General features: G+C 40.3%; 1 protein-coding gene across 2 annotated transcripts in view; it reads left to right on the top strand.

Annotated features, from left to right (window-relative positions):
* The window catches only part of LOC144526741 (guanine nucleotide-binding protein G(olf) subunit alpha), a 52346-nt gene extending 30397 nt beyond the window's left edge, over positions 1 to 21949 (top strand). For both annotated transcript variants that reach the window (XM_078264368.1, XM_078264369.1), the window contains exons 6-12: positions 15519 to 15573; positions 15684 to 15757; positions 17112 to 17170; positions 17382 to 17502; positions 18700 to 18830; positions 18930 to 18997; positions 20336 to 21949. In XM_078264368.1, the coding sequence (XP_078120494.1) occupies positions 15519 to 15573; positions 15684 to 15757; positions 17112 to 17170; positions 17382 to 17502; positions 18700 to 18830; positions 18930 to 18997; positions 20336 to 20482 (655 nt within the window). In that variant the 3' untranslated portion in view covers positions 20483 to 21949. The remainder of the gene's footprint in view (positions 1 to 15518; positions 15574 to 15683; positions 15758 to 17111; positions 17171 to 17381; positions 17503 to 18699; positions 18831 to 18929; positions 18998 to 20335) is intronic.
* The last annotated feature ends 1613 nt before the right edge of the window (positions 21950 to 23562 follow it).

The raw sequence follows: 23562 nt of genomic DNA, 5'->3' as shown, positions 1-23562 counted from the left end.
CACTGGCAGATATTTTTCCAGCAGGACTAACGCCGGACGGCCCATTGGACAGAGGCACAGGAAATAAGTATGGGCTGATGGCAAGCGCTTGTAATGCCAAAGAGCATGTCCATATCGATGCTTGTGGAATCCTGTCACCCATTGATCCGCCCTCTGCATTGCACATTTATATGTTTTAAGAGCACAGATATGTGTCTGCCAGTTGATTGATTATGAGCTATTTTTAGCTGCGGCGGGCTGGTTCCATTGCAATGCCTTGGATGTGTCAATGGCAAAATCAAACACTTTCACACGCAAATCTGAACTCCCAGGCCTCCTGTTTGTTGCAGTCCCCCAGCAAATATGACACAATTCATGACATAATTCATACACTAAGGTATTTCTTAATGTAGCGGATGATTGTTATCCAGTTATAGAGCTCCCTGTGTTGGTGTGCTCAGTGGCTGGGAAGCCAGGCTGCAGCAGCAGGGACTGGGCCAGAGGAGAGCTGCCCTGGATGGAGCTGGAGTCTGGGAATGTAACTGAAAAAGTAGTTAGTCTATGAAACAGCTGAGTGATATAGCAGGGGTTTATTACTGCAGTGTGAATAAGGCTTTTGACAGAGATGGCTCTGATGCGGGGTTAGGTACAGAAGCATGATGAAGCAGTAAATGCTGTAAAGATATTTTTTTTTGTGATTTTTAAAATGATGTACCTCCAAATATTATGAGTGGCCAACAGTAGTCTCTCTTTGATTAGTTTGAGTCAAAAGACCACTGGCTATTTAAGAAACACCATGGTTTTGTCTAAAGCTAATTGTAGGTTACCAGTATGCTTTCAGTTTCTGGCTGTATGAAATAAGTGATGCAGATAAGAGAAGTTTTATGTGTCCTGAATGAATTTAACAGCTGTTAATCCAAGTGGACACGCTAAATATTAACATTAGAATTGAACCAATTATTGAACTAATTGATTGGTCGACAAAAAAATACTATTTATTACTACCATTTATTCTGTAAAGTCATTTTTAAAACAAAAATGTCATAGTTCCAGCTTCTCAATTGTGAGGATTTGATGCTTTTCTTTGTTATATGTGATGGTACACTGAATATCTTTAAGTTTTGGACAATTTGTCAGACAAAACAAACAATATGAAGATGTGACTTTGGGGTTTAGTAAATTGTGTTGGACATTTTTCACTATTTTCTGGCATTTAATAGACCAGATGATTCATTGATTAACCAATAAGTAATTGGCAAATTAATTGATAATAGAAATAGTTGCTAGTTGCAGCCATACTTGTCTTACTCAATGTTAGTCATACTTTTGTAGGTCCCTGTGTTTTCAATCCATATTATTATCCCTCTACAGTTATTCATCTCCACAATCCCATCTAGGGGTTATGGTAATCACATCACACACACCAGTAAATAAACACATTTGAAAACCTACAGGAAGACGAGACTTGGCCCTGATTCACCCTTCATACTGAGACAAATATCAGATTGTTCTTGCTTCAGCCATCCAGAGAAATTTACATTTTTTGGCACCATCGCCATTGATCCTAATGAGGATTAAATGGAAGGAGGAAAGCTCAAATATTGAGGGAAAGTGGGGACTTTTCAGAGTGAATTGGAAAATGGGTGTCATCATCACACACTTTGAAAAGATGTTAATAATAACATGTCCTGACTCCTGGGGGAACTGAAATAGTTGCAACATTTTGACCTCTGGTAAATCTAAATCACAGTTTCTCAGAGTGTAAAGTAACCTCTTTAAATAGCTTCTCTTTTGGTTTGACCAACAGGACAAACCTAAAAGACAAATTTTACACCGAAAAACAGAAAAAAACAGCAATTCTTCACATTGGAAAGCTGGAATCGAGTTGAGAACCAGTGTTGATGCTCAAAAAGGGACTGAAACTATTAATTAATAATTGTTTAAATAGTTGCCAATTACTCTTCTGCTTATCAACTAATCGATGAATCAACTAATTGTTGCAGCTCTTTAAAAGATTAATGGAGTTTTTTGCTTAACAAGACTCAATGCATCAGACAAGGAACATTACAAGTCAGGATGTAGCGTAATTGGTCCAGGATGGAGAGGTACAGCTGGGACGGGAAAGAGCTCCAGCAGTCCCGGGTTTCTGGAGATGGGACTATGGATAGACATATCCAAGGCTGGGTCTGGATCTTGGCTTAGGCTGGGGCTGGGGTTAGGGCTGGGGTGTAGTGCTGGTCACGGGACTCTGTCACCAGCCCGGGGGCCACTGACACAGTCATCTGGGGCAGTAAAGTGCTAAGAATGGCTGGCATTGTCAGCCAGCCCCGGCCCCTGAAGGGCCTACAGAAACAGAGGGGCTTCGCAAACAGTGGATCTCCTCAATAAGAAGCCTCTTCTGTTCACGGAAGAGCCCGAGAGAGCGATATTTATACACCCGCTGCATGTCACTGCTGCTTTTTCCTGTCACCAATAAGTTGCTTCATTTTTTAATGTTTTAGCTGCTTTGATGTTACACAGTATAAAACCAACAGATGAGGCTAATTGTGACAGGGTCTGGGCTCGTCTTACATGTCTGAACTGATCTGTGTGTTTATATTTCAATGTTACTACTTGTTTGAGATTGGTTACAGTTCTGTTACAGAAATGGGTTTCTTTCTTCTGGGATGTTTGTCTCACTGCAGCCAGAGCAACATTTTAAATTGTGTTAAACCTTCATGGACTTTTAAGTGGACGTTTGTGAATGAAATTTGAAGTCCAAGTTTGAATGAAAAATGAATTTATCTTACTATAAAGCAAGGAATAGCTGTCTTTCTGCCTGCATGTGTGTCCTTTGAATATCTCGAACCATTCATCCAATCTACGTCATGCTTGGCGGGTGTATTGCTGGGTACCCAAGGACCTGCAGTGTCAAAGTTGGTGCAATTTGGATACGCGACATGTTCAATATTAATAAAACCTTGAATAAACACGCAAACGGTGCTCTCTGCAGGGCTTCAGGGCTGTGCGGACTGACTCAAGCATGTCTTCACCTGAACACTGATACAGATAATCTGCAAACTACCAAAAAAACGGCCCGATAATCGTCAAGGGCGGATAATTGGTCTATCCCTAGTTCTAAAACAAAAAAACACAGATGATGATGTTGCAGCACATCAAGGTGCTCCAAAAAGTCAAAGAAAGCTACAAACAACAAGATTAAGACACATAACTAAGCAAAGTGCTAAGCAGCTAGTTAAAATGTATCCTTATTTCTGATTCAACTGTTGTTGCCCAAATGTTTGGGCAACAACACCAATTTTATAAAGAAAATGTGTGTGTGAATGCATTTTGAACTATTAATGTTTATACCTCTTTTTTTGGTATCCTCATGTGTCTTAGTTGTTACTTCCAGTAAACAAACTTAAAAATAGCCTAAATGGTTTCAGTTCATTAAATCTCTTTATCTTTTTTTGTGTGCCTTTTAACAAGGCCAAAAAAAAACTTTCTTTATAAAATGCCTTAATCCAGATTAACAAAAACCTTTGTGTCGCTTGCTCAAATCAGATGACCCTGCTGTCAGCTGACTGAGGAATAATCAAAGAGGGCACTATGGATGTGTGTGTGTGTGTGTGTGTGTGTGTGTGTGTGTGTGTGTGTGTGATTTCTGAAGAAAAGGAAGGAGGGGCTTTGACCTGAACTGTAGAATCTGATCTACTGGAAGCTCAGTGGGACTCTATCTACACAAACCACTGTCCTTAAGGTTGTTAAAGCCCCCTGTGGGACTGACTCTCTCTCTCTTGTCCTTTCTCTCTTGCTCTCGCTGACTATATATTCAGTCCTCTCTTGAGGCCAGAAAGCAACAGCAGAGAGGATGTTGCGGAACACATGTTGTTTCCTATATGAAGCCTTTGTATGTGTATGTGTGTGTGTGTGTGTGTGTGTGTGTGTGTGTAACCCAACATTTAAAATCTTCAAATTTACCATAGGAGATTTAGTGTTACTCTAATTGTTAATGGCTTTCTGTCCATTAGGTAAGTGTTTTAATGTACTGTGGATGTTGTTTAAAGTTGTGTTTTTATAAAGCTCTCAGCCTGCCTGGACATTTGGAAACGAAGTTAAGAGAGCCTTTAGCTGCCCAGCATAGCATGCTACATGTCACAAGATTAGCTACACTACCAGTGTGTTTTTATTTTATTTCTAGAGACCAGAGGCTCTGACAGCCTGTATTTAGTCAATAAGTTGGATCCCATTTGAAAGCAGGCACTGCTCTATTGAAAAACGATGCACATTTTGAATAGTATATTTCAAATCTATGTCAAAATGTATGGAAAACTGAAGTAATCCACCACAATTGCCTTTTTCCTGTGAACATGTTCAGTAACTTTCATCTCAGTTTACATATCAAATTAGCAAAATTGTGCCATGTTTAGATTGTTTGTAGGTTTGTGTTAGTCTCTCTGAATGTTTAATATGAACTGTGCTGCCGAGAAAAATGGGAATTTATGGTCCACTTAAAGAAGGGGAATTGTATCTATAAATAGATTTTTATTTTTGGGTTAAAATGTGCGTCCATTTTAAAGGACAGAGAGAGACAGAGCGAGGCTGGTGAATGGCGGATATCTGCGAGTCTGTTACTGTGTGCTGACTACACACACACACACACACACACACACACACACACACACACACACACACACACACACACAGTCCTACCTCTCTCACTCACACCACACACAAATACATACACACCCTGCCGTTGACCAGGAGTGTAAAGGCACAGACTGCTGGAAGACAGCAGTGGCGCTGCAGGTTCCCTGCTCAGAGATTGTGGAATGGTCGTCCAGAGACCCTCCTCCTCCTCCTATTCCTCCTCTCTCTCTCTTCTCTGAGGCTCCCCCTCCTCTCTCTCCCCCCTCTGTCGCTCCCTTTTCTCCCCCTCCCCTTCCACCCCCCACCCCCCTTAGAGCTTATGTAAACTAGCTGTGGAGCCAGGGCAAGCTGAGGCTATTTTTAGCAGCAGCACTGCAGAGCAGAAACTGGCGGAGGGTCACGTGTGCGCAGCCGAATCAAAGGGAGTATCCCGGCAATGCGCTGTAAACAAAGGGAAGGTCTGTAGCAGAAGGTGAGACACAAAACGCCTCTGTGTTGGTTTTGTGTGTGTGTGAGCGACTACGCACTGCCTGGCTATACCTTGTCCTCTATTAATGACATAAAACAAATCATCGCGAGTGTATGAATGCACCTTTAATGGTTTCCTGCTCACTCTGTCTCCCCCTACTTCACACACACACACACACACACACACACACACACACACACACACACACACACACACAGCTAAACCATTTCTGCTGGCGCGGTGCTGAATTGATCAAAGTGGGGTTTGACACGCGAGGAGACATTTTGCTGTCTAATCATGACAGGGGCTCCCAGCTCCACACTCTCTCCCTGTTCATATCAGAGTGAGCTGCAGCAGACTTGGAGCGATGCAAAATCCATCAAAAGGCACATGACCATGTGTGTTTAGCATTGACATTAGCATGTTTTGTATCACATGGGGTCTTTCAGACCCTTAGCGCCTGCTCAGAGTTTGACCTGGTTGTGTGCTGTAGCTCAGGTTGTGTAGCCTGTGGGCCTGGCTAGCAGTGAGGCTAGCAGTTAGCGGTGTCCAGCCACACCCAGGCAAAAGGTCTCCCTTCCAACTCTGCCACTAGTCAAACAAGCCTCAACTTTCACCTCCTCTGGAATGTGGTCAGAGTGGGGCACAAAGCTATTTATAGAAACCTTTTATATTTTTCTGTCACAGCGGTTTGTTTGCCTAGACAGTTTGAGCTGTTGGCCGTTTTATCAGGCCAGGCTGAAGGAGGTAGCTTGGAGGCTAACTTAAGTAAACATTTGGCTCTAGCACAAGCCATGGTTGGGCAGTTTGGTTGGATGATTTATTGTTGTGGGCATTCTTAACCTCAGATTCTGCAGCTTCTCCATACTGACCAGGTAGATAAGGAGTCCTAAAGTCTTAAAGTGTCCTGACAAAACATTCTGCTAAGGGAAAATCCATTTCCTCTTTGTATGCCGTTGTGGTTCTTCAGAGTGATACTGGACTTTAAAACAATATGTATTTAGAAATGTATTTCCATTACACACCTATTATGTTTTGATAGCTGCTAAAGGCGTAATGTGCTTATATATTCTTTTGTGTAGCTTTGTTGCTTGCTAATTTGTCTTTCTGTGTCTGCTGGAGCTAAAACAAATCGATTAGTCCATCAATATAAAATTAATCTGCAACTATTTTGGCAATCAAGAGATCATGTAAGTTATTTCTTAAGCAAAAATGAATGTCCTTGTCCCATCCTCTAGATTGTCTGTCTGGATTTGGGGTTTTTCTTTGTTGTATAAGTGATTGTAGACACAAATATATTTGAGTTTTTGAGTGTTCGTCAGACAAAACAAGGACTTTGATGACCTTGGGCGTTAGCAAATTGAGATGGGTATTTTTCACCATTTTTCAAACCCTACACAAGAAAGTAACTTTCAGATTAATAATGGAAGCTGTTTATAGTCTGACTTTACTGAAGAAACTATTAATTGTTGACCATAAAATATATATAAATCAGCAGCATACATATGTGTTGTCACCATGTGCATTTAAAGACATACAGCTCTCATGTTCACAGTTCACAGTTGTTGGCTTAAAAGATGTTAATGCTAATTTTGCTTCCATTGGGTTTCACTAGCATTTTGCTAACATATGGAACCCACACCTGCTGTGTCTCTAAAAAAGCGTTTGGTGTGCCACTTCTAGCTCAGTATATTCAGAAAGTAGAGATGACTTGTTTTTTTTAACAATGTTTGACATTATGCTTAGTAGGGCTGCACAATTAATCGCAATTGTATCGCAATCGCAATATGGACTAGTGCAATATCCAAATCGCAGGGGGGCACAATATTTGTTAATGGCAAAATATGTATCAAACCATTCTGAAGTATTGTGGTGCTGCAGAGATGTCCCGGCCTACAAATCGTATCCTAGAGACTAAAGAAAAAAAATCTTTGTTTGGTACAGATCCTCGCAAAACTCACACTATAAGCATTTTAATTTCTTTCAGCGTTAATTATTTTCAATGAAAATGAGAATAATGATACAAAAATGATCTTTCCCTCCAATATTGTGAATCATATTGCAATCGCAATATCAGTCAAAATAATCATAATTAGATATTTTCCTCATATCGTGCAGACCTAATACTTGCATATTGCATAGATAATGCATATTTTAGAGCTGTGTAGAAGTGGAGTAAGATGATGGGGTCTGGTACATCAGTGGGTTTTACTAGTTAGTGACAACATTTTACTAAATAGCAAGTTGACCAAAATTTCCCGTTTGGGCCCTTCGACTCTGCTGTTCTCACCTGTTCGTTGGCAAAAACACTGTACACACATTACTCTGTACAGATATCCCACTAATCACCAACACATCAAATCACTCCAAATCCATCTGCTGGTGTAACAGAAATGTCGGAAGAAACTACCTTGGTAATTTGTTGACTAGCTGCATCTCAGCGTGCATAAAGCCGCCGTGATTTTCTTTACATTTAGGGGTTGAGGATGTGTAGATTTCTCTGTAGAAGGTTGTTAAAAAGTCGTCACAATATCACCACAGTTTGCAGTTGCCACTTGGTCATAAAGACTCATTTCCAGTGGGCATTACAATAACCGGGCCCATCTCATGACTATTGACTGCTTCAAGATATAACATCTTTATCAATTATCCCCACGGTTCAGCTCTCAATTCCTATAACCCTGTGCATATAATTTATCACAACTGACACTGTGTCTGTCTTGTTGTAACAGACATTGTGTCTCTTTACATACTACAGACTACACATCACATTCCTCCCCTTACTAAAAATGTGACTTATTTTTGGTTGAGTGTTTGAGTTTGAGACTCTAAAATAATCTGTCTTCTTCATAAGCCTAAATTTACTGTGCCCTCCCACCAAACACACACACACACACACACACACAGTGTGACACACATACAATGTAGAAAGCTAGCACAGAGCACGGTTCTGCTTTGTGTTGATGTATGGGAGAGTCTGGGAATGGAAGGATACAAGTGCAGCCTGGCTTAGGAAGAGACAGGGGGATAGAGAGAGAACAAGAGGGAAAGAGAGAGAGAGGAGTGGTATGGACCGACTGGGGTTGCCATGGGAACCCAGCTGCTAAAAGCAGGCAGGGTCAGTGTGGAAGAGAGGCTGTGTGCAGCAGGAGCGAAGGGATGCCACCCGGAGGCCCGTTTGTGAACTACACAAATAGCACACAGGCCTCAACAGCTCGAGTTCTGGCAGAGAATCTGCCTTTTTAAAATCTTAAAATAAGAGTTGAAAAGGAAATTATTTTACTTTTTTTTTATTGAGAATTTATTTCCTTCTCTGTGGATTTGGTTCATTTCTAATCACAACCCGGTTCAGCCAGCACGGCTCGGTTCAATCTGCACTGATACAGTAGACTCCTCTGTCTGATATAAGTTATTGACTTTTGATTAAGGGAAAAGAGGAAAAGCTCATTTTCACTAGGTCACCAGTTGACTTCCAAGTGGAACAACTAATTTGACATGGAGGCTGTGGTTGTTTACGGGCGAGAGAATTGAAACCTACTCGATATTGTTGATTAGAATATATTTATTTCATTTTCTATTTTTGGCACAAACTAATTCAGTAGCTGACAGATAGTGCATCGATGTTGGGCCTCAACGTTATTTAGAGAAACCCATAAGTCAATTTCACTTTGAGAACTGTTGTTGGGAGCTACACATGGGGCATGGTTCAGACCTGACAGAGTCCCTGTGTTCCCACTGTAGTTTGAATTTGGGGGCTGAGTTTATTTTAAGCAGAGGTAATGTAATGGTCCACGTAGACATTGAGCAGAGACAAAAGAGCATTACAATGTATTTCACATTTTTATACAACACCTTTCAAAACCATGACTTGATGCGTCCCTGGAAGGCGAATTGGCGGCGTTGAGATAAAGCAGGCACTTTTGTTTACACAAGATTTGGTTTGACTTTCAGGAGTGTCTCCGTTCTTGCGCCTATATTTAGGAAGTACCCACTGAGCCGTTGATGGATTTGTCTAGTTTTAGATCCATCTCCCAAACTGCACAGTGTTCCTGTTTGGATGGATGAGTTGAACCCCGGGCTCAGATCTTTCCACCAGGTGACCAGGATCCTGCACAGCTCCACCTTCATACTGTCCTGCTGCACGTAGCTCTGTGTGCTGCTAAATTTCTTGGTCATTAATTTGATTAATTGATTGACAGAAAATTAATCAACAACTATTTTAATAACTGAGTCATTTTTTAAAGCAAGAACACAACTTCTCCAATGTAAGGCTTTGCTACCTCTATATCTCTGTTATATATAATTTAAACTGAATATCTTTGGGATTTGGAAAAATTTCAGACATATTATAGACAAAGTTTTTAAGATAAATAATTGAGATTCACAAATGAATAAAATTGTTAGATGAAGCCCTTATCGAAGATTTGAAATGGAGATCCTGTTTTTTAGTGTCCTGTTTAATAATGAGCAGCCATTGTTGTTACTGTTTCTGCTTTTGCACTTCCAAGAGATCGTTTGTTTGTCAAACAGTGTGGTCTGTACATTGATGCCCTTGGGTGTCAGTTTTCCATCAATGAACTTAAGGTGGTGTTCTTTTCTTTTTTCAGTCTGCAATGTTGAACAACGCTGCTCATACTCCTTTTGTTCTCCTATTTAGTCCAAATTAATGACATGGATTGTTACTTTGAATAGTTCTCTTTGTTCATGGCAAAATAAACATAAAACACAACTGAGTTACAGTAAATATATTATACCAGAAAATATGTACAGGCACAAAATAAAAACATTTAAATAAAGCTTCACCAGAAAAGTTGTGGTGCTGCTGCCGTGTCCAGCAGTGAGTTTTTAAAGCGCTGTCACCAGTCAGTTGGAGACTAAAGTGAAAGTCCATTATGCTGGCCTGAGCGGCTCAAAATATGGAAACTATTGATCGGATCCTCTACACTGCTAATTAAAGATGGTCCATTATTTGTAAAAAGTCAACCCAATTATCAAATGAGCACGAGGCTGCAAGCTGTTGGTTGGTGTGAAGTGAACTTTTTCCAGACTTTACTCCAACATTGTTGCAAGTTTTCACTGTCTTGTTACTATTGTACATATCCGCAACTGGCTCTTTGTTTTTGGACATGTGTTGTCTTGATGCAGACAGTTTGTTTTGAATGAAATTGTAGTTGTTTGGTTCACTTCTTTGCCTGTTGGCTACTTAATTGTGTTTGTAGCTTTATTTGTATTTTGGCCTGTTTGTTTAGATGTTTGTTTGTTGTGGCTCTCCAAAAGCGATGGTACAAGAGCTTATATCAGTGCTCTGGTTCAGGGAGAAGACCCCGTGGAGCTGGGTGACCCATGTCCCCGAGCCTCGGTGTGAAGCGTTTTAATGCCCCCACCTCTCCACTACAACCATCTTCCTCTACCCTCTTTTCTGCTCAATGGGCAGCAACATGTGACCTGGACCACGTGGGGGCTGAGGCCTGAGGCCCCCACCCGCATCAACTGTCCCTCAACATATCGTGTGTGTGTGTGTGTGTGTGTGTGATGGAAAGATGAGGACAACAACACAGAAAGACCAGGCCAAGTCAATATATTGTCCACTGTGATACTGTCCACAACAGGGCCTATACATAGCAACCCAGACTGGCCCGCAGGATGAGTACAGTGTGTTTGGGCTAAATACAGAGACAACCCAGCCCCGCAGACAGAAAGAGAGGGATTGTAATAGACAAGATAGTAGTGCAGTTTTTTTTTTTTTTTATTCAACCTGCCAATTAAGAACAAACTGTCATGGACTAGTAAAAGATAAATGTGAAGTTACAGCTGGATGAATGTGGTTTGATAGTTTTGAACAGACATTAAAGTGGAAAAAACAAAGCAACAGATTTATAAATAATAATAAAGCAAAATGCCCAGAGAGACCGTGGTTTACAGTGATTTTACAACAGCTAAGGGGCGTTGCCTTAAACCCCCTTAGTAAATCGTGGCCTCAAGTGGCTTCTTGCTTTTATGAAACTGTAACTACATTAACCTATACAATGTTTCATAAAATAAACACACAGCAACAAAAAATGCAATAATTTATTGAGAAAATAATATTTAATCCACCAAGCAATGTAGCTCTTCAGTGACTTTTAGCAGAATGGCTGCCAAGCAACACACAGACGCAGTAGAAAGCATGCTATTACGCTAGTCAAGCAGTGGTTGTCTCGGTGCCGGCTGTTTTACAAATCCGTGGCAACATGGACCAGATGAAGTTCCCCCCCATGGGCTCTCTAGTATACCTAACGTAAGGAGAAAGAAAGAGGAAAAAAAAGTTCTCATTATGTTGTAATTTACATTATAACAACATATGTGTCTACCATTAGCCACTAGTATGCCCATTTTCCCTAGCTGTAGCTCTGTTACTAGCTGAATAACCAAGCTACACTGTGACAAAAATGATATCGCTGGCAAGTTACAACATAGCTAAAGAAAAGTGAGCATAATAGGCTACAAATGCAACCATGCAAGCTAGGTAAAATTACATTGTTAACATAGCTTACCATAGGTTGTTGTCCACTTTGGATGGAGATAAAAGTCCGGTGGATTGGGTGGCAGCAACGAAGCACTTACTGGTTGCTCAAACATAAATTCTTGTAGGCTCTCTTCGTTTCTTTAGCCAGCATCTTTGTGTTTTTTGTTTTTTTGTGCATTCATTGAATGACTGCGTTGAGTACTTCTGACCATTCACATCCTGGCTGACTAATTGGCACTTTAATACTGAAATTGTGAGGCAGTCATAGCTGTGTGTTTATAGAGTATTTTACAACGGCTTCAAAAGCGGCTCAGCCAATCACAATCAAGGACTGGATCTTTTCGTTTTTATAAACCATAATTTACCATGTATGTACTGTACACATAATAAGAACAAAGTGGAAAAACTGGTGGCCTGTTACCGCTTAAATCCACAAACTTGACAAAACAACCACATAACATAACGATCCCTGATGCCACCAGAAAATACTTCTGAGAGGAAGTTGAAGAAACAAACACAAACCACATATTTCTCCAGAGCTAAAGCCCAGCTTGTCTATTTGTAGCACTAAACCAGAACAACCGTAGCCTCTGAAAACTGCACCCAAACCTTATGATAAGGCATTATCTGGACGGCCACTCGGTAATCAATGTTATCTTTTTCTGCATTTCTTCCTAGATCCAGGACCCTTGTTCTTTTTTTCTTGCTGGGTAAAAGGACTATATTTGGCTCTCCAGTGCTCTACCAATCGTACTTCTGTCACATGGCAGTCACAAAGTGCTCAGTAATTATAACCTAGCTATGTTTCTGCAAGGAAGGCTCACTAAAAATACTCTCACATTGTTGCAGTGATGGAGCAAAAGCTGGAGATTTTTGGGTTTTTCTTATGTTTTTTTTGTGTGAATCAGTGTATTTGTCTGCTCAGGGGAGATGAGTGTGTGTGATACTCAACTGTATATTGTGTGTTGTCAAATACAGTGCAGTATAATGGGTTTGCTGGTTGTGTTCGCCTTGGTTCCAAGGAAGTACTAATTTAAAAAGTGTGTGATTTGCTAAATGTTGTTCTTAAACCAACATGATGCCAACGTACATCAGTGCATGTTGCTGAGTTTGACCACAGATTTGTGTTTTCCTCTCCATTTCAAGTTTTTTTTATTTTTTTAAGCAAAATCTTTTTTGTTTACTTTACTTTCTCATCTTTATTATAGAGCTGAAACAGAAATTGATAATTGATTAGTCAATCGAGAAAAGCAGCTTCCTGTGAGAATTTGCTGCTTTTCTCAGTTTTTTTTGTGATGATAAGTTGAATATCTTTAGATGTTGTCTGACATGAAAAGCTATTTGATAACACCAACTAGAGTTTTAGGAAATGTGGTGGACATTTGTCACTGTTTATTTACATTTTAGAGACTAAATGATTAATTGAGAAAATAATCATCAGACTAAAGAAAAAATTAGATAAATATGAAGTTATTTGCAGCTTCTTAATCAGTAATGTCGAACATACATTTTGAATGCATTTCTGACCTCATAAAAATGTGTCAAGCCTTTTTGAGAATGTTTTGGAAACATGCATTATTCACATCTCCTGCTAGGCTTCTTCAGGATTTTTCTATCCATTGCTATTTTTCTGGGGGGGGTCACACCAACTGTATTTAGTTATTACTGCCCTCTAGGAGTGGCAAGCCCACAAGGAGTTGCTAGTTGAATCTAGTGTTTAATGAATTGATTGCCCCAGGTGAGAAATGAGAAAAAACTCCATTCTCATATAAATCTGATAATACTTCTCACAACGTGTACAGATGAGCAACTATGACGAGGGGTCACAAGCAGAAAAAACATTGCTCTGCAGTATAACTAGTGATCATAAACTCCTCAGGGTGTCTAAGCTTCAGGTTTAGGTGGTAAAGGTCTTTAGAAAGAAAGTAACAACTGTCCAAAGGTCAATTTGTAAGACAGGGTGTGGAGAATGTGGAGAGTTTTTCATACTGGATTAGACCTCTGATCAGCCTGGGGAGATGACTTGGCACACACACCTCGTCTGGTTAATGAGTACATAGTGTAGCATGCACTAAAAGAAAAAAATAAGCAATTTTTAGATGTCACTTTAGTCTGTGGCAACGTGGCGTGCATTTGTCATTTTTGTGACATTGTTCTAACTAAATCAACAAGTCAATAAAAACAATGAATAGTTCATTTTGCGTAACATTTCCTCATGGAAAATCATTTTAAATGATCCCTTCCTTTCCTCAATAATGTTATGTCTGGTGATATTGTAGATGAATCTACTCTGTGTGAGAAAGTGTAGTGCACTTTCAGAAATAGCCTTACTTCTCCTTTTGTGTGGACTGTGTGAGGCAGAAATAAAGTCGGTGTGATGAAAACATTTGTTGTCCGAGCACATGAGCTGTGTCTCTGTTATCTAATGGTTTATAATAGAGCATTCATTCTCAGCTTATTTAATTCTACATGGGTGTGTTGGGTGGGCTACTTTTTAAGGTTGAATTGAAAATGAACTGGCAACAATCTCTGGCTGAAACCATGCAAAAACCCTGATGTACTAATCTTATATGCGTCAGGTTTCTTGTAGTCGCATCGGCTGTCTTGTGACATCCTGAAGCTACAGACGGTTTGGGTAAAAAATTAAGGATGGTGAGATATGTTATTTGGTCCACATCTGTGTCCTACATACATACTGGATTCACTCACCAACTTCAGCTTTAGGCTGGGAACTCTTCTCCTCCAGAAATACCTGACACACCTTTATCTCCTCTGCTGTATCTTTTACTTCATTTGTACCATTCTCTGCATACTTTTATGTAATAGTATTGTTGTTAAATTCATGGCTGTGTGTCCTGGACTACTCCTTAGTACTGATTAGTGATTCTGATTTAATTTAGGAATAATCTTGGGTAACAAATAGAGCTGACACTAGCAATTTGTTGTCATTATCATTATCTGTTGATTATTTTCTTGATTGATCAGTTGTTTGGTAGACATTGTCTATAATTTAAGACACATTTTAGATGTTGGAACCATCAAACGTTTGGCTTTTTTGCTTTTAAAAAAAATTATTGAAACAATTAAATAATTGTCAAAATAGTTGTTGATTGATTTTTGCATTACCTTTGCATTTCATGCTGGCAAACCTATTTCAACCATTAGTATTTTCAAGGGCATTTTTGCTTTGGGCCCCGGTTATTTTGGAGCTCTGGTGTGGTCCGCTGTTGCTCCTGTAGTAATTCAGTTCAGGTGACAGAAAGCTAAATACCTAAATTTTTCGGAGAGACCTGTTGAACGTTAATGACTGTTTTGGATAATGTATGTATCCATTTGTCTAGATGTACAGCTTTGATCATGTATCATAATGTACCTTAAATTCCTGTATAGTGCTTTTCTCACAGCAGTGTAGTAATGGAGCTTTTCTTTTTTAAGTCTTTATAAATTTTGGGTCAGCATTGTTGGGGTCTTTTAATTGTGTGATTCAGACCATCCAGGGGCCTGTGTGACTGTGTCCCCAGCCTCGGTGTCCTGAGCCTGCTGTGCTGCAGAGAGGCCCAGCAGCAGCTGCTGCTGCTGCTGCTGCTGCACATGCTCTCTCAGTAGTGAAGAGAAGGCAACAGCAAGCTGTCTAACCTCCACAATAACCGCCTTATGTAATCACTCTGGCTAGAGACAGACCAAAATAGCCCAGACTGAGCAGCCCTGCCCTCTTGTGGCAACCAGCTACCTTAACACCGGCCTACCGAGCCTCTACAGGGAGTTAGACATGGCAGCCGCCTTTTGCAGCATCCAGTGTAGCTCACATGAACGTCTAAATAACTGTTTGAACTGACGCAGCACAAGAGTTAATATCTTTCATGTTCCCAAAGCATATAGAAATGGATAGACCTTAGTGCAAAATCTAAGTCTGTTCTGTTTCTCTCTTTACAGTTTCCTGGACAGAATTGACTCTGTAAGACAGAACGACTACACACCAACGGACCAGGTCAGTCCTCCCAATAATGTGCACAGTTTATAGTTTGTAAATTACCCCCAAAAGCTTGCTTGTCTTAAATTCTACTGAATTGGTTACGTCTTCATTTCTATGTTCTACAGGACCTGCTACGCTGCCGAGTGTTAACTTCAGGGATTTTTGAGACAAGGTTCCAAGTAGACAAAGTGAACTTTCAGTAAGTCTTGCTCAGCTTTCACTCGGACGTAAAACATAAATGATAAAGATGCGTTTTCCCTTTGCTGGTATATTTTTAATTAATAGTTTATTCTTTAATGCATACATTTTTTTCCGAACATTCAGCTCGGTTAAAGACATACGCCATCCATGCTGATAATTCCCAGAAAGTAAAGCAAATCACATTCATTTTTATTGTTTGCCAAGTAGCTTGTTAACTGCCTACGTAAGTTTGTAATCATCTAAATGGCCCAAAAACCTCTGTAGAACATACATACTTTTATGACATGGTTTTTATCATCAGTACTGTGAATTAGAAAAAATAAAGCCTATTTCCAAACACAGAACATCCACAATTTCTCAGTTCCACCCACCCAAACACAGAGGGGTCTACCAAAATACAAAGCAGCTTTCTTAGAAATAAAGACCTTTTATAAAAAGAAATATATACACGCCCCATTTATCTTCAATCTTGTCTGCACTCTTTCATTAGCAGCAGCTTCTCCTAATTCACCCATTCCTGAAAAGAAGGCTTTCCAGGCATTTTCCAAGTTTCTGCGAATAATTTGACGCTGACATGCTTTTAAAAAACATCTGACTGTGCCTCCCTTTTGCAGAATTATGCATATCACCTTCATGCAAATGTCATACGTTTGTACCTCATAACAATAATGAACAAATCACTGAACCCAACCTGCTCTGTGGCTGGAAGCTGAGATGGAAAGAGTGTAAATCGTATTGCCTAAAATGCTTAATGAATCCCCCGTGGTCGACCGGTGTGATTTCTAAACCAGTTGAAAGTTTTTGCCCATCGGTTTCGGTTATAAGAGCATGATGATGTAAGATGAGATGACCCATTTCCGCAGTCGCAGACACAACAGACTTATTCTACCATCTGAAACGGGCCTTTGTATCAAATTATATCATCCTGAATGATTGATGTAAAAGCTCTGGGACATGACTTCCCTTTGGGTGTGCATTTCTCATTATTCAGCTTTGATGACTTCCAAACATCCATACAGGGTCACACAGGGTACTGAGTATGTGCAAATAATGCTGTTCTTCATATTATGTGTTCATTAATTGATTATCCATGTATCCAGACTTGTCCCATTAAGATCTAGGATCTAACCAGACCTGATTTAGCTCAAGACAGGAAACAGATCTTTTGTGATGATCTAAAAAATAAAAAATAAATCTTTATAAGAATAATCATTAAAAATAAACCAGGCGGCTAACTACAGTACAATATGTACCTGATATCCCACTAGAAATATGAACTCTTTGATTAAAGAGGGCAGCAGCGAGTATGTTGTTGTGTCTTAGTCTGACCTAGTATTTTGTCTCCTCCATAGCATGTTTGATGTTGGAGGCCAGAGAGATGAAAGGAGAAAATGGATCCAGTGCTTTAACGGTGAGACTTTCAGCCGCCTTCTTCTTCTTCTTCAAATAGCCACACTGTACATCCTTGACCAACAACACATTCTCCTCCCATCACATCTTGTCTGTCTTAAAGTATTTTCTGCCAGCTTTAGCATTACATCACATCTTATTTTTGGGGTTATTCCTACACGCACGTGATGTCAGAGAGCTGTCCTGATGTAGTTCCTCTCCTCTTATTCTAGACGTCACTGCTATCATCTTCGTGGTGGCCAGCAGCAGCTACAACATGGTAATAAGGGAAGACAATAACACCAACAGGCTACGGGAAGCCCTGGACCTCTTCCGCAGTATTTGGAACAACAGGTGAGTCAGAAACATGAATGAAATTTGAGCTGAGTGCTTAATTCACATGTCTGGTTCAGGGGGTCTTTCTCTGCTTTATTTTCTTGTCTTGCTTACATCAACCAGTGAATTTGAATGGTGGCTTATGAACTCAAAGGATAATTCCGGTCGATTTCAACACGTAGCTCTGTTGTTTGTAAATTTGGAGTGCTGTCCGTAGCGAGAAATATCCTCCTGCTACAGTTTGCACCTAGTTTCAGTGTTGTAGTTTGTAGACGGTCCCAAAGCACTCGTCTTGCCGTCTCAACACCGGAACTAAACAGAGCTGAATTAGCAGAACTTTTATGCATTTCTTTCACATCTACTGCAGTCAGATTCACTGTGTTCACTTGGAAGGAATCACTTCACATGGGTAGGCACTTTTAATGACATTTTGAACATGTTAAGAGGCTAAAAGCATGTTTAAAAACTGTAGCAGGAGGATAACACGGTGTAGGCAGCACCGATTGTTTTCGTTTTTCTCGCTACTGACAGCACTCCAAATTTACAAACAGAGCTACGTGTTGACATCGACCGGAATTCTGCTTTAAATCAACTGAACATACACATGTAATCAGTAATGTAGAATTTAACCTCTGATACTCAACTTCGTCAGCCTAAGTGCTGTTTTCCTTTTTAACTACTGTCCTTTGTAACATTTTACTCACCACCTCCATTGCAGAGATTTGAGAAACCCAGACTTTAGTGGGCAAGAAGCGCAGGCCTCCTACAGCTTTACAAAACACTTTAATTTAACAGAAATCTTTTTAAACACTTGTCTTTGAGTCCAAAGCAACAGTAAATAAAGAAGGTAGTCCTTTGGAAATCCATATAGCTGTTGAAGCAAAATGCATAGCATTACGGTTTTGACTACAGCATGTAGTTAGGTCGGCCAGCAAGTGAAAATTATAACAGAATTTCCCTTTTAAATGCACTACTTAATCCTAGTTTGAACAGGTGATTAATGAAAACGAGAGAGCTTAGGAGTTAAGGCGCCGTCCGTGAACCGCAACGTACCTCATGTGTGCCTCCTTTCATTATCAACACGCCCCCATGTTATAGAAGCTAAACTGATGTTCGAAGGACCAGTACTTCTATCTCTTGACTTTCTTTAAGCAAAAAGTGGGGTCTAATTGTTTTAAATAAAATAAATGCATAGCATGTATTTTGTTTTTTCAGATGGTTACGCACTATATCGGTCATATTATTCCTGAACAAGCAGGACATGCTGGCTGAGAAAGTATTAGCTGGAAAATCCAAAATTGAAGACTACTTCCCCGAATATGCTCGCTACACCATACCAAATGAAGGTTTGTGCCCCACTGAAATACCCAAAGTACTAATACAGTTCCTCTTCATGTTCAGTGTTGAACTGTGAACCTGTTCGTTTGTCTGTCTGTTTTTTTTAGCAACTCCTGAACCTGGTGAAGACCCAAGAGTGACGAGAGCTAAGTTCTTCATCCGAGACGAGTTTCTTGTAAGTATATGGCTGCATGTCTGGACTGTTTGAAGTGAGCTGAAGTTAGTGAATGTCCAGCCACGAATAGTCTCGTCCTGTTAATTCATAACTCAGTGTTTTATACTCAGTGCTGCCAAAAACAAATGCCAACTGTGCATTTGATGTCGCTTTGAACTTGATAAAACCGTTCTGCTCATTGGTACTTTCCCATGATGACACGTCGTCTGCAGACGAGCTGCTGAAGAACAATGGATATAAGCAACCAATCCACTTGCTTTTTCTGAAGCTTTTTAACGGTGTTCCTTAGCAGATGTAGAGTTGTTTTCTGTTACATACATTATGTTGATACTGTTTCCAAGGTCAACACAACACTCTGACACCTAAGTCTTCTTTATTTTGATATCAAACTGGTGTTTGTCGCAAGTCTTTCCCTTCTGTCCCTTCATGTCCAGTGTCTTCTTTTATGATAAAATAAGAATGGCACAAGTGATTTAGCTTAATAATAACCAACATTGGTTTCATTTTGTCTAATATAGGGCTGTAGTTGTTTGGCACTGGAGGTCAGTTACCTCACTTTCTCGTAGGGACAGTTGGAGGATTGAATAGCGGGAATTTCCTTCTGCTCCTGTTTCCTGGGGAAAATACTGGAGAGATCCTGGGATTATTGCATGACTGTATTTGTGTGTGTGTGCGTTTGGATACCGAAGAATCATTTGTACCTAAAGAAACACTACTTCTCCAAACTTCACTAATGTATATACGTAGAATAACACCAGGTCAGCTTTATAAAGATGGTCAGATGCTCCCATATATCCAATCAGACGTAAAGCAGAGGATGAAATGATTATGTATGGTTTGCATTTTATGTACTTGTACAAGTCCCAGGGAAAGAGTGATGTGTTCCCAAGAAGTAATCATTTTAGAGTCACGGGAAAACTTAAATCCTCGACAGTAGACATCAAAATGGGTGTCAGCTAATCTAAATGAGAAAAGCTTGTCCGTTAAACATCATGAAGCAAGATTACATTTTTTAGTATCTGTATTTTAATTGAAGCCACAGTCCTGATATGCAGATATTTTGTCACGTTTTATGTCACAGATGGTGAAGGACTATTTCTCAGATGGCTCAAACATGACATTACAGAGACAGGAAGTGGTCTAACTTTATGTGCTGAGGCTGCTGGAAGAGCTTTTATTATAAAAAAAACCACAAAAAAAAACAATGTGATACTCAAAAAGAAAGGGAAAAAGGTCAGAGACAAAAAAAAATAAGAGTAGCACCCCTGAAGAAAAAGAGGAGCTTGAACCCGGCTCATATTATATTTCAACCCCTTCTGTCCCGTCTCTTGTCTTCAGCGGATCAGCACTGCGAGTGGCGACGGCAGACATTACTGCTACCCCCACTTCACCTGCGCCGTGGACACAGAGAACATCCGGCGGGTGTTCAACGACTGCCGGGACATCATCCAGAGAATGCACCTGCGGCAGTACGAACTCTTGTGATGGGAGACCGCCTCCGTCAGCCTTCTGTGTTTTTCTCCACCATTCTGCATCCTTGACGAACCCCTCCTCCTCCTCCTCCTCCTCCACCTCCACCCTTTCTCCTCACCCTTCCTCCCCCAGAGAAACCCTCAACAACCCCCTGACCACCCCTCCTGTCAAGGACTATGAAGTACTACTGAAGTGTGTCAAAATCCTCTTCCTCTTATTAACTTCTTAGCTTTTTGTACATTTTTTTTTTTTTTCTCTCTCCCCTGAGACCGATTCATCCCCATTTCACCGATGTGAAAGGAAGGTTGGGGAACAACGTTGTTGCGTGCCGCTTCATGTTTTCTTTTTCTTTTAATCCTTCCTTCTGAATGCCTTGATTTTTGTCATTCCACTAAGCCTTGGGCTACCTCCTTTTTTTTTTCCTTTTTTTTTTTTTTTTCCTCCCCTTTGTGTCCTTCCGTTTTTTGGCTTTGTCATTGGACCTGGACTGTTGGGTGTGGATACATAAAAACACACCTACAGGACCTCAGTATAGAGGCAGTGTGTGCGCGCGTTAACGTGTGTGTGTGTGTAATGAAGAGAAGGAGGAATGCCATGTGAGCGAGCGAGCGCATGTGTGTGATTATGTTTGTGTGTCACCTGCCGGTTAAAGCTGGCATCACCACCATGACCTTTTCCCCCCTTTTTTTTGCCCCGTCACCCCCTCTGACCTGCTTCTTCTCTCCGCGTGGAAGACAACTGGACGACACCGGAGAGGAACGGGAGTGGACGGAGGGGAACCGAGTGGATGAAGAGATAAATGCACTTTGCATCAGGTTCCTTAATAACTTTTTTTTTTTTTTTCTTTTGTTTTGTTGTTGTTGTTGTTGTTGTTTTTTTCTCCAGAGGAAGCATACACACAATGTAGCATCACAATATTTATTACCCTGTCACGATGTTAGCTTGCCAAGCTGCAGGGTGCACCAAGCAGCCGAGAGACATGTGGAGCGAAAGATTAAAGTGGGAGGGGGGGCAGGAAATACGACACGAAGAAGGATTTAAATGAAGGAAAAGGGACTGAGCTCTCTGCACCTTAGCCCTGCTGCCTCCACGGACTCGGACCTGCCTCCTTTTTCCACACAAACCACCCTTTTAGCTTAGAGATACTGATGGGAGGGGAGGGTGGGGGGGACGGGTGGAAGGACGGGAGAGAAATATGTATTCTCTTTTTTTTTTTTGTTAACTTGTACACTGTGCAAGGTTGAATTATCCTGTACAGACTGTAAAATGTAATATTATTTTGTACAACTTAATTGAAAGAAAAACAAATCTACTTGTAGATCTTTGTGCCTTGATTATGGCTGTACCTGTAAATGAGCTCAGATGTAAGTATGTTTTCGACTGCGCTGTACAGCTTGATGTCAATCTCTATCAGCAGCGGAAGACTGCGGGTAGGGGACTTTCTCTGTAGAGTTTAGTTTTTTCTGGTTTATAAGGAAATGCTGTTTAGTAAAAAATAAAAAATAGGGAAAAAATCCTAAAAACCTGTATACATTATGCAAATTAACCACTTACCTGCAGTGAAGACCAGATGTTGCAGCGCCATGCCTTTTTTTTTTTTTTTCTTTTTCTTTCTTTTGTTGGTTTTATTTTTCCTCCTTTTTATTTGTATTTCTTTTCAATTTCACAGCTTTAAACAAACATTGGAAATCCATTGAAAGTGTCCAAATTGCAACCTGGTGTTGTTTTAATAGGAACCAACGTTTTTCGATATGGAGTGTGTCTGAGATCTGTACTGATGTGCGTGCCTGTGCGCATGTGTACATAAAACAAACCCAGACACACAGACGCATTGTGTGTGTGTGTGTCTGAGGGTGTGCGTGTGTGTGTGTGTGTGTGTGTGTGAGAGAGTGTGTGTGAGTGAGAGAGAGAGAGAGGGTGTGAGTGTGTAAGGGCAAATGTGAGTTGTGTGTAAAATTTTATAAATGTATGTACATGTAAATTTATAGGTCTATATAAATATATATGTACAATTATACATGTTTAATTATGTGTGTGCCTAGGTGTACATACCTATGTATGTATACGGTAAATATGTATACATACACACATAGGAAAGCATGTTTAGAATGGAGATGAATAAATGAGAGCGTGCAATATTAGTAATTCTTTGGTCCTTTGGAGCCATACCTAATGGCACAGGCACTATGAATGTGTGAGCAGCACCCAACAAGACAAGCTCTTCTCCTTGTACAAACAGCATCAGCCTTTTCTTCTGCTACAGTACACGTCTATCCCCAAAAGAGAGTGAACTGACTGGAGGTGCAAAAACCTTGTTTGGCCTGGGAGGATGACTAAATGACATTTTTATTTTCTTTAAATAAAGAGGCACATTAGAGGACTTTGCTTTATTTCCATCTTGGTGTCCAGTTGTGTCCAGATTTGTTACTACTGAGTTATTTTTTTTGAGTGTGTGTGTTTGCTGCAGTGGAGTTAATGTGAGGGGTTGTACATACAGTAGATATACCCTATGTGGGTGAGTAGGACTGGGGACATTCAGTATCTTTACTGTGTTTCAGCAGAATTGTTTTGGTATAAATACAGGCTTTTTTTTTTTTTTTTCACAGCAGACATTTTGACTTCGTAGGAAAAGCACAGGTGTTTCTAATAACATTAACGATGGCCTTGTTGTATTCAAGTGTGCCTGAAGTAAGCAAAGACTGTGTGACAGCATGCACAATACCAGGACCCTGGAACCGAAGCAGCTAAATGGAATTCAACCTTCATTAGTTTTATTATTTACACCTGTGCTTTTCTGCTGTGAAAAAGGCCTATTGAGATATCATGATATACAATTTGGTTATTCTGATCTAAAGGCCCATCACAGGTGTCATCAGTTTCTATCTGATTAGACCTCCGCTCGGGTTAAAGGTGGTCGGAGCTACTGTATGCAGGGGGTGACTGGTGGGCCCCAGGACTCATGTACATTTTATTATAACAATGTAGTTTCAGGTGCAATACAAGTAACTGGAGAGTCAGAGAGCGGTCAAACAAACAATGAGAAGAGGACTAATCAGGCAAAAGGATTGAAATCACCTGTGACGGTCTGATTA

This window comes from Sander vitreus, chromosome 12 (genome assembly GCF_031162955.1).
Source record: "Sander vitreus isolate 19-12246 chromosome 12, sanVit1, whole genome shotgun sequence".
Lineage (NCBI taxonomy): Eukaryota > Metazoa > Chordata > Actinopteri > Perciformes > Percidae > Sander > Sander vitreus.
This window is presented reverse-complemented; position numbering and strand designations above follow the sequence as displayed.